General features: G+C 44.0%; 1 protein-coding gene across 1 annotated transcript in view; it reads left to right on the top strand.

Annotated features, from left to right (window-relative positions):
- The window catches only part of LOC131492446 (guanylate cyclase 2G-like), a 48,212-nt gene that overhangs the window by 17,862 nt on the left and 18,493 nt on the right, over nt 1-11,857 (top strand). Inside the window, 4 exon segments of the mRNA XM_058696052.1 lie at nt 1,586-1,723; nt 3,916-3,999; nt 4,734-4,838; nt 5,357-5,427. Of these exon segments, the coding sequence (XP_058552035.1) occupies nt 1,586-1,723; nt 3,916-3,999; nt 4,734-4,838; nt 5,357-5,427 (398 nt within the window).

Here is an 11,857-nt window from a genome sequence, read left to right as displayed (position 1 = left end):
AGAGAGAGAGATCACAGGGGAAGGACAGAGAGAGAGAGGGAGAGAGAGTGAATCCCAATCAGGCTCCACACTGTTAGCGCAGAGCCTGATGCAGGGCCCGGACCTACGAACTGGGAGACGATGACTGAGCTGAAATCAAGAGTTGGGACGCCCTGCCGACTGAGCCACCCGGGCATCCGAGTTTCTGCAGTTTAATAAGAGCTCTCTGTTCCTGGGAAGAGGGAGAGGGAGGGAGTAAATTTTGATTTCATCTCAATTTATTAAAAACCTACAACTGAAATGAATTTTATTTTATTTTTTTAAAAAAATTTTTTTTTCAACGTTTTTTGTTTATTTTTGGACAGAGAGAGACAGAGCATGAACGGGGGAGGGGCAGAGAGCGAGGGAGACACAGAATCGGAAACAGGCTCCAGGCTCCGAGCCATCAGCCCAGAGCCTGACGCGGGGCTTGAACTCACGGACCGCGAGATCGTGACCTGGCTGAAGTCGGACGCTTAACCGACTGCGCCACCCAGGCGCCCCTGAAATGAATTTTAAAGATCAGTAATTTTAGAATTTCAGAGAGTACTTGCTCAGGAGTACATGCTACTCAAGATATCAAGAGAATAACAAGAATCTATGTATTTGACCAGATTTATGAGTCTTAAATATCTCAAAGCAAAAGAAAAGTGTTCTAGAATGTTGGTGCTTGTTAAAAAAAAGCACTAAAGTGAGACCAAAGTATATAGGTTTGTTCTCACGGACATTTAGATTAACTATGAAGATAAGGAATGCATTATGGGTCAAAATCAAACATCTCTGTCATGTTATGTATACGTTGTTCCTGTTATATTGGCTTTCTTTTCAAAATTGTAGTTTGTATTATTCATTTCTTTTCAGTGGTATTCTTGAATGTACTATTCATTCACTAAATGAGTTGTGACTTTCAAAAAATAAAGGTGACTTAGAGGAACCGAAATCAAGGAAGCTCCAACACGTTAGGACCAGATCAGACTTCACTAGCAAGTCGTTTCCAAAGTCCCTGGGGGTTCTGGGGCTCACTGGTCTGGTCCTGGGGTGAATGACAGATTGGGGGTGGAGATGTGATGGAGAAGAATACTCAGCCTTCTTCCCTCTTCAACCAAATCAGCTCTGCTCTGTCCTGCCCGGTTTTCTACATTAGGGTTCCAGGTAAGACTCTGCTTGAAAAACAGCATTCCTCTGTTTTAAATACATTCTCTAGGTGTTAGGGAGGCACTGGGGTTATTAAATAGAGAGGTAATGTGGTTAGGTGCTCATTTCAGAAGAGGATTCTGGCATCGGGAGACACATCTAATTAAGCGCCAGAGCCAGAACTTGAATTTGGGCCTTCTGGCCCCAGAGCCTTATCCATGACAACTGTCTGTGGTGGTATAGACACAAGAGTGACTCATGTAGTAGCCAAACACTCACACTTTGGGTCAGAGGGATCAGGACTTAAGGCCTGACTTTCCCCACTTATTAACTGTGTGACCTTGGTGCCCATTTTCCTGAACTATAAAAGGCACACTCTCTTCGGTACTTGGTCGTGCTACGGAGAGCAATCGGGTTGCGTTGTGTTTTACAGCCATCCCAGAGATGCACGCCCGTGTCGAGAGGAAGCAACAGTAACTCATCTAGTGTGATGATTTCTGGGGATGCCAGTTCCCTTGTCAAGAGCCAGCAGGTGGAAGAGGTCTTTTATGCCCCTGTAGGGCTTTACCAGGTACTATTGAGGGCAAAGTGACTGCATGCACGTTGTAGTGTGTGTCTCTGTCCCCTGTCCTTTCTGCCAGGCAGGGCATTGTGAATAGGGGAACTCTCCAAGTAAAAGCCAGGGTGTTCTTGTGGCTCCAGAGCGGTGCGTCTCAAACTTCAATGTGTACATGAAATACCGGGGCTCTTGTTACAAAGCCGATGCTGTTGAATGGGTCTGGGGTGGGGCCTGAGATTCTGCATTTTCCCTAACAAGCTCCCAGGTGATTCCTACGCTGGCTTCTAGACTAGACTCAGCTCTGTCCAAGAGAACTTGCTATAAAGAGGAAAATATTCCAAATCTGCATGGTCCAGTATGGTACCGTTCTAAGACTATTAAACATTAGTGTGCTGGGGAACCGGTTTTGAGTTTTATATAATTTTAATTTGGGGGGAACCTCATGTGGCTAGTGGCTACCTTATTGGACAGTGTCTTCATAGAACATGTATTACTGCCTCCTTGGTACCACTTCAGCACTGACGAATTGGCTGCTGCAGTATAAGCATGGACAGCCACCAGAGCCTGTGACATAATTCCTGCCTGCCCTTTCTCACCCTCTCTTCCACTCCCCAGACCGTTATGGCTGCCTGTGCTTAGCACTCCTCTAGAAGTTCAAGTCCTCTGGGTGAAAAATATGTGATGAAAAAAAATCTCATATATAGTGTTTGAAATATACAAAAAAAAATATTATCTGGGAGGTCCCGGAGAGCAGGGGCCAAAAGCTGCAAGCAAGGAAAATTTTGTTCCTTGCTCTAACTTGGGTTTCATGAAGATTGGAACCAAAGCATTCCTCTTGCAACTGAACTTATTTTTCTAAATGTTTACTTGGGTTTTCGAACTACAAAAAAAATTGTCTTGAATATCATCATCCATAAAACCCTGAGCACCTTTATTCATACAAAACTGTGTATAATGGTCCAGTAACCATTTAGAGATGGCAACCAGGAAGCAACAGAATATCTCTATTGATTAATCTCCCTGAAATGTTTGCTCTCTTCTCCCTCAAATACCATCACTGGGGTCCCCAGCTTTTTATGGTAGTGTCCAAACTCTTTAACAAGGGTTCAAGGCTGTCTACTGCCTAGTCCCAGCCTACTTTCAGAAAAATTGTTTTTCGTGGCTGAAATCCTATACTATCCAGTCGGTCTTACTGCTTATGCCATGTGTGTTTTGCACCTTTGACGATGCCATGACTGCTGCCCCTACCCCACCCCCTCTAGAACCTTCTTGCCCTTCAGAGTTCAGCCTTAGCATTACCTCTTCCAAGAACCCTCTCCTCTATCCCACGGGGTGCCTTCCTCCTTGGAACCCCCATCACAGACCAGAGTCTTTTGCAATTAACCCCATACTAAAAGTGGGAGATCTTGGGTTGGCATTTAAATTGTGCTGAGGCTTGTGTGTCCAGATTCTACCTTTTTTTCTATGCAGATTTCCCCAGGTTGTCAGATGATTTGTGGCAATTTATTGACTCTCTTAAAGCAGACTTAATAGGTAATGGCAATGAGATATGCCACTTCCTGAAAGCCTGATATGTGCCAAGCATTGAGTTAACAGTGTTACGTATTTTAACTGATTTAACCGTTTTAAGAACTCTATGAGATAAGTTTCCTTTTTAATCTCCATGGTACAGATGAGGAAATGGAAGCTTGGAGAAGTTAAATCCCTTGTTCAAAGTTAGTAAGCTGTAAGCAGTAAGAGGTAAGCAGAAGTAAGGTAAGAGCAGTAAGGTCGTAAGCAGTAGAAATGGCCTTGACCCAAGTATCTGACTCCAGGCTTACTCTTAAGACCTCAGCTCACCATCCCTTTGAATGAAAATGGGACATTACTGTGTAATAGAGTGTAATCTTGGAGTCAGATGTTCAAATTCTGGCTGTATCACCTACAAATATGTGACCTTGGACAAGTTACTGAACCTTAGTGATCCCACCCGGAAACATGCCTGTCTTGCAGGGCTATGATACGTGGGAAATGAGATCTTATGTGTTAAGCTAGCTGAGCACCTACAGATAGCACAGTGCCACTCTGGCCTGATCTGGACTCTGATGTCCCTTTTGTAGGTGGATTTCTTGCTGGTTTTCCTGCTTCCCTTCCTAGTCTTTTCTGAGTAGAGCTTTTCTGGATCATCCTGGATTAAAAGCATTCCACTTTGTCTCTGGTTCCAGGGAAACCATGTGGCCATCTGCTACTTGGGTGACCAAGCAAAAGCCTCAGTCAGGAAGCCGTCGGTGCTGCAGGAAATCTGACTGGTGAGGCTCCTCCCCCCTCTCCCTGGGAGAGAGAAAGTGGCGCTGATCTCTGCCTCTCTGCTGCCAGCTCCCTCTTCCCATCTGGGAACACCCCAGTCCAAAGGATCAATGATGGGAAGTTTCTTCCCACTACCCCCAAGCTTATTGGCCCACTACCCCCATCCCCTGACAGCCCAGACATTAGGCTTAAGACCCTTTAGGCACCTGAAATCTGGGACCCCTTCCAGCCTTGCCCTTTTCCCTTAAATTCCCCCTGGCCTTCATTCCACCTCTCCATCCTCTGTGTCTGTGAGGATTGTTCACCTCTCTTGAAACTTTTCCTTGGATGGAGTCAGATTCATGGGGTCTGACTTCTTGCTCGAAATCTATGACCTGTCATTGCCCAGACACCGTGGCATTGACAGCCATGAACACCAGGAAGCAGGGCCAGGTCTGTTTACTGTGATGTGGTTTTAGTTAATCCCCATGGCTAAGGTTAGACTTGGATCATTCCTCTGGTTTATTTGCTAGAGGCAGACTGCCTGGATTTACCTCCCAGCTCTGCCACTAATAAGTTGTACGATCTTCAACACATTATTTTACTGTTGAGCATCAGTTTCCTCATCTGTAAATGGGAACAGTCAGAGTTCCTTTCTCACAGGGTCTTTGTGAGAATTAAGTGTATGTAAAGCACACAGCAGAGTTCCCAGCACAGAAGACGTACTACGATCATAAGCTATTATTATTATTTTCAGGTATATGAATTAGGGCACGAAAATATTGTCCCCTTCTTTGGCATTTGCACAGAACCACCCAATGTCTGCATTGTCACCCAGTATTGCAAAAAAGGGAGTCTTACGGTAAGCGAACTAGTAAACCTTACCTCAGGTTAGATTAATAGCAGCTAATAAAGAACTCGTCAATGTTTTGCCCTTTATCCAAGAACAGTCCCTCTCTGGTTTAATTGTAAGACCTGCATTATCTTGTTGGGCCGCCTACAGGGGATACAATTAGCAGTGGAATTGCCAACAATTTTTCTTTGCTCTGGGTGGAGATTGCCTGAGCCTGTTTTCGTTGCCTAAGACACTATTGCTACTTCTGAATTGTGTTTCTGGACCCCCTCCTACCCATAGTATGTGACCATCAGCTTTATGTCGGGAAAAAGGAAGTATTTATAAGACTCCAGACTTAACAATGAGTCAGGTTATAACATCTCCTGGGAAATTTCGAGTATTGGCTGTAGAGTACTCTGCCTCAGGTGGCTATATTGGTTCTGGTCAAAATCATCCAGCATATTAGAATCAAAACCATTCAGCACACAAAACTCCCTGTGCTTCACGTTGAGTCAATGGTGATAATCTGAGTAACTGTCTTTCAGGATGTTTTGAGAAACTCAGATAATGAGATGGATTGGATATTCAAACTCTCGTGTGCATATGACATTGTCAAGGTGACTATGGCATAAAACTTAAGGAACAAATACCATAGCGTTTTTTGAGTCGTTCCGTGTTTTTGGTGAAGTTGAACTGTAATCTTTCCTGAAAACTCTGATCTTGCTCAGATCTCCTCAAAGTGATTGCACTTAAAACTCACCACTTCAGTCAGGTTTTCCATTCTTTTCACCCTCCTTGATTTCAAGTAGGCACACTAAAGTTGAAAGGGATGCTAGGTTTATCCAGTACCCAAAGAGCAGAGTATTTACATTTCAGGGTAGAACTTTTTACCCCAAAGAAAATCTAATTACTAGGCCATGAAGCAAGCTGGGGAGGAAGATTCCTAATACCCCTTCTTTCTGCCTAGTTTTTGATTCCTTTCCCCAGAAAATGGGAATTGGTGCCACAATTACCTCAAAGCTCTTGACCTGAGAGGTGGGCTATGGATGCAGATCTGGAAGCTGTAAAAGCAGGCAGCAGAGTCTTTCCTTTGGGCAAAGAGGGCTGTGGTGTTTAAAAAAAAAAAAAAAGTAATAATAGTAGCAATCGCAGTACTTGTGGCCTTGTAGCTAAAGTATATTTAGTGATTATTTTTGCCTGCTTTCTACCACTTTGTGTATTAACTTATTTAATTCTCACAACAAAATATGAGGTAGATCTATCATAGCTCCATTTCACAGATGGAAGGTGAGTATGGGGAGCAGCACGTCAGTGTGGACCAGCTAAGTCTATCCTCCTCACCCTGGGCTAAAATCCAGCCTCATTTTGTAAACTTGTCCTGCCTGCTTTCACCATCAGAGGGGACTATGCCCACATCCTGGGAGTGGGTCTTGGTGAGGAAGTCCCTCAGTCTGACACATGGGCAGCAGGACAGGGCTGGCCATCATGTCAATCAACAGTCCATTCATCAAACAACAGACTCCTTTAGGTTGAGACTTGGCCTCGGTGTTGTGAGGAACACAGGGTGAAATATAAGCTCTGCCCTCCTGCAGTAGTGACTGGTGAGTGACTTTGGAAAGTCACTTCCCCTCTCTGGACCTCAGCTTCCATGTGCGTTCAATAGATGAGGTTGGCCTGACTAATATCAAAGAGGTTTTTTCTTTTTTCTCTAGGATTTGATTGCTCCTTATTTCGGAGAAGCTGAATCTTACTGGCCTTGTGAAACTTTGGTTTCCTGGGCTTTAGTGGAAACCAGAATATTGTAATTACCAAGAAAAGTAGACAAACTGAAATCGCCTATGACTGGGTCCTCCCGGACAACCTTGGGCCACCACTGTCATTATTTTAGTAAAACTGTATGAAACATCTGTTAAGGGTTGGCCTTACTCTGGGAACTGTCATAAGAAGACAAGGACTTGTTTTCATCGCTAGATGGAATAAAATCTAGGTACAGAAAAAAAAAAGTTAGGAAATATACGTATAAAATTAAATGGTGGGATAGTTATAAATAGGATCTGATGTGGCATCCTTTTCTACCCTGGACTCCTCTCTCCTTCCCTTCACCCACATTCTCTTCCCTTCCTACCAAGCCCAGAGAAGTATTCTAGACTCCAGGGATCTGTCTCCTGCCCCAGCCAAAACGGATGACATCATGTATATTTGTTATGAAGAGAAAACTAGTAAGTTAGCTGTCCCCAGGTAAGATACAAATAGCTAATAGATTTAGCTTTTTCCATCGGCATTTGGTTTTTGAGAGGAGTTAACCCAAAAGTTTCTCTGGAGAAATGCTAGGGTAGGTGATAATGGCACTCTGAAAGGAAAGTCTCCCTGGTATTAATCAGTCCTTTCAAGTCACTGAGTCTCTATCCCCTGCTCCATGCCAGGGGAACCAAAGACAGCTGGACACCTTGCTTTAGAAGGGTTGCTGTCTTCTGAAATGGAGCGTGCGCATTATGGGACAGTGTAAGGAAGTCATAATGAGTTCAGTCAAGGCACATTTAGGCGCTTCAAGGTCAATTACTCTGCCAGAATTCCTTCGAAAGGGACTAGTAGTAACATAAAATTCATGAAAGCTTCTCAGAGATTTCCCACTGGTGACCCAGGCACTGGGCCAAGCTCTGTGCGTCAGATTGTGCTTCTGGCCATCACATATCAATCATAAAAACAATTCCTCTCCTGATGTTTATTTGACCAGAACACTCTCGATGCCAGGTACCAGAGAAATTCCGAGATGCCACAGACTTTTCAAGTCAACCAACATATATTGACTGAGCACCTAATTTGACTGAGACCCAATTCTGGGCATGGAGGGCACAGAAGAATTGGCTCATTATCCTGTTCCTGAAGAGTTCAACCCAGTGGAGCCAGCCTGGGAAGGAGCTTTGGAGATTATAATACTCTTCTCGAGTGAGGGATGGGACTTCAATTTCTAAGTAAGAGAAGTCTTAATGGATTAAGAGGATGAGAGCAGTTGGCATTGAAGTTGTCTTGGGTGTTTGAACCCTGGCTTTCCACTACTGACCAGGTGACCTTACCTACCTTAAGCCTCAGTGTCCCTGTGTATAAAAGAAAGATAACAACAGTCCCCATCTCATAGAGTTGTTGCGAGAACTAAGATATGCTCAGCACTGTGCTTACCCATTAATAGGTATATACCAAATATCATTTGTTAGGTGAAGCAATAGGGTTGCTATTATCACAGATAACTCCATCCCTAGTACTAAAAAAATGTACAGTCAAAGAATTTATTCCCCCAACAGTCCTATGGGATGAATTAGCACTGTCCAAAAAATACCAGCTGTATGTGACTACTAACCACTGGTAACGTAGGTAGCTCCAACTGAAGTGTGCGGTAAGTGTAAAATTCACACCAGATTCAAAGAATCAGTAAAAATATCTCACTATTTATATATTGATTACATATTGAAATAAGTTTTTTAAATACATTGGGCTAAGTAAAATACATCATTAAAAGTAATTTTACCTATTTAACTGAAAAAGTGAAAATTATACACGTAGCTTGCACTGTGTTTCTATTGGACAGTGTTCTTAATAATCAGCAATTCATGCCACTATTCGTTCACTTTTAACTCCAATATTAATAAAATTAATAGTTACTCCATTTTCAAGAGGAAATAAAATGAGGCTTAGTGAAGGTGAAGTAACCACCCATCTGGTAAGAGGGAGGTTGGGATTTGCAACCAGTCTGTCTCCAAAGGCTGAGTTCTTCCTTCCATGTTCTGCTTCTTGCCTGTGTAAAGTACAAGAGACCCCAAATGTGGGATGCAGAAATGAGAGCACTGGGGGTACCCCCCACTCAACTTTCCAGGAGGGGAGTAAATGTAACTAGCAGACAGGTCGGTAATAGAATTGCAAAAACTGCATGAGATCTGGCACATAAATCATAAACCTCTCAGTTCTACGTGGCCTGTGACAATACACATAAAATCATACTTTTCCACCACAACAGGAAAAGAAAAAGAACTGAAGAGATGTGTGGTGTCTCTTAAAGAGGACTCCATTTCTAGGATTTCCACTGTATCCCAAACATCTCCTAATGGAATGTGCTCTGTTAATAAACCTGGGCGTCAGGAGTGATCAGTGGTGACCAGATGTAAAATGTCTCCTGCCTAGGGTGGGCCTGGCTCTAGCAAGGCCAGGGACAGTTGTGAGTGTCAGGGACAGTCCTGCTGCATGGGGAGGTCTCCATGAGGTGAGAGAGAATTCTTGATTGGACAGAGGTCTCCCCAGATTGCATGCCCAGACCTTGGCTTGTTGAGCCTCACTGGAGAATTCCAGAGACGGCCCCCAGACAGCCACCTCCAGGTTCAAGTGAGTGGGTTGCAGTCCCAAAATGTGATTGAACTCTATCATCTCAAAAAACACACAAGCCTCCTGAATTTGGGGGTGGGAGTAGGAGTGGTGTGTCCACTGCCTTGGGCGTTTCCTCGCTGCTTTCTGCATTAGCCTGTATTTCTTTCTTTTTTTTTTTTTTTAAGTTTATTTATTTATTTTGAGAGAGAGAGGGAGAGAGAGAGAGAGAGAATGAGTAGGGGTGGGCAGAGAGAGAGAGTGAGAGAGAATCCGAAGCAGGCTCATACTGTCAGCACGGAGCCCGATGTGGGGCTCGAACTCACGAACTGTGAGGTCATGATCTGAGCTGAAACCAAGAGTCAGACACTTAACTGACTGAGCCACCCAGGCACCCCAGACTGTATTTCTAACGCATTATTGGCTCAGGAGTTTTACTAAAGCAGGATGGTGACTCAGACTATGATCACTGCCTGAGGGAGAGTGAGTCCCTGAGCTGGTGACCAAGAGGCCCAAGGACCCCATCTCTGGGTGCAATAGTCCACTCAGGGCCTCCTCACATTCATCTTTTCTGGAACATTGAGTGTTATGTACCACACCCATGGGTGACATCACCCCCCCCCCCCCCCTCAGCTGGGCTTGAGAGTCATTTGAACCTCCTATCATGGTGTTAGGAGAATAGGTATGCTTTGACCGCCCCACCCCCCCAGCCTCCTGGACAATCACCAGGACACCGGAAACAATAAAAGCTAATGATTTAGAAGCGGCTGTGCCTTGAAGGCAACCCAACCTGGGTTTATATTCCAGCTTTGCCCTCACTCTTCAGGAGCAGTTTAAAACTGTGAGTTTCCTCATTGGGAAACAGAGAATGGGAATATTAATCTATCTCCAGGAAGACCAAATGTGATAACATGTATAAAGCATCCTGCACAATGCATAGTACAAAGTGCTCAAAGAAAGGTTTATTGATATTTATTTGTTCATCACAGATCCACATCACAGTGAGAATCTCCATGGACCCTGGTGGCTTCAATGCAATGCTCACTCTCTGCCCTTCAGAGCTTTCTTTCTTCAGTCGAGGACATTTGTTCAGTTGGTCGAGGGCAGGGACTTGGGACTCGGACTGTACTTATTCCCAGTCCTGCTCCACTGCGGGCCAGCGATGTGACCTGGGGCAGGTTAACTTCTTCATTTCTCCCTTTCCCTATTTGTAAAATGAGGTCAATGACAATACCACCTGTCTCTACAAGGTCACTATGGGAATTACACGAGCTAGTTTAAGTAAGGGACTTAGAATGGATGTCACATAAGGTTAGCATGATAACCTTAATAAAAAGTATCCAGTAAGACCCTTGAGAAAGACATTGTCATTTTCACTCTTGCTCTGAAACCTCTTGGGTGAGGCAGGTGTGAGGAGATCCGTGCTACTCAGGCTAATGCAATTAAAATGGCTCTGTGACAGCCCCATACCTGTGACATACTCAGGTTGCTGGCTCTCTATCAGCTCCCACACTAAGTATTTTGAAAATGAATGGTTCAGAGATTCAGATCAAAGATCTAAAGAAACTTTATGTAGGTATTTCAACTCCAAGAGACAGGAAATGTTGAATAAATATAGAAATGTCTTATTGCGAAGCCATCAAGGAAGGTAAGGAAACAAAGACCCCAGGATCATAAACAGTGGGTCCCCCTATCCCCCTGCACTGTTACAATTACTTCCAAAACATAGTCAGCCCATCCCCTTAGCCTTCGTTTCATTGTTTCTCGGTCTGCCCTTGGAAATTTCAGAGAAATACAAACATCCATCAATCAGATCCTGCTTCAAATGCGACCGTTCTCATTTTCAAATTCATCTCTTCTCTATCTAGCCTCCCCAAATACCTGTTTCCCTCCTCAATCCCAGGTCTTTCTTTAAAGCCCTTCCCTGCCTATGGAAAGATCTGTGCACTCTGCCCTCGTCTCTTTGCCAAATGAGTGTGCCCTTTGCCTTCATGACTCACCTCCTTTAGCAAACTCTTCCTGTTGGCACACTTTCCCCATTCTGATTAGTCTCTTTGGGTTCCTTCGCATCCAGCTTGGCTTGTGCCACACACAATCCTTAGTTAATGTAGGCTCTTCTGTTCAGGTCCAACCATCGGTCTTTTCTTTTTAAGCTCCCCAGGTGATTTTAATGGGCGGCCAAGATGTGAAACAGTAGAGGAGGCCAGCTGTTCTCAGACTGTGTGCACATGAATCTCCTGGGGACTGGGTTAAAATGCACAGTCTGATTCGGTACATCTGGGCAGGGCCTGAGACTCTGCATTTCTGCCAAGCTCCCAGGTGTTGTTGGTGCTGCTGGTCCCAAGGCCATGTTTCACGTGGTGGGGATCTAGACAGTCCTATCTTGTAGATGGTGAAATTGAGGCCCAGCGAGGTGGAGTGTCTTGCTTGAAGAGACCGAGCGGTGAAATGGAGATGTGATGTATGCCTTCTGACTCTGGTGTTCTTTCTGGGCCTTTCATAAATAATGGTACTTTATTATTGCATAATAATAATAGATATAAACCTTTAAGAACATGGCAGATGACATGAGAATTTTCCAACGTTGCTTTTTATTGCTTTTTTATTTTTATTGCTTTTCCCTGCAAAGTGTTCAAACAGGACCCTAAAGTGCATATAATATAATATAATATAATATAATATAATATAATATAATT

Source organism: Neofelis nebulosa, chromosome 13 (genome assembly GCF_028018385.1).
Source record: "Neofelis nebulosa isolate mNeoNeb1 chromosome 13, mNeoNeb1.pri, whole genome shotgun sequence".
In the NCBI taxonomy this organism is placed as follows: Eukaryota; Metazoa; Chordata; class Mammalia; order Carnivora; family Felidae; genus Neofelis; species Neofelis nebulosa.
This window is presented reverse-complemented; position numbering and strand designations above follow the sequence as displayed.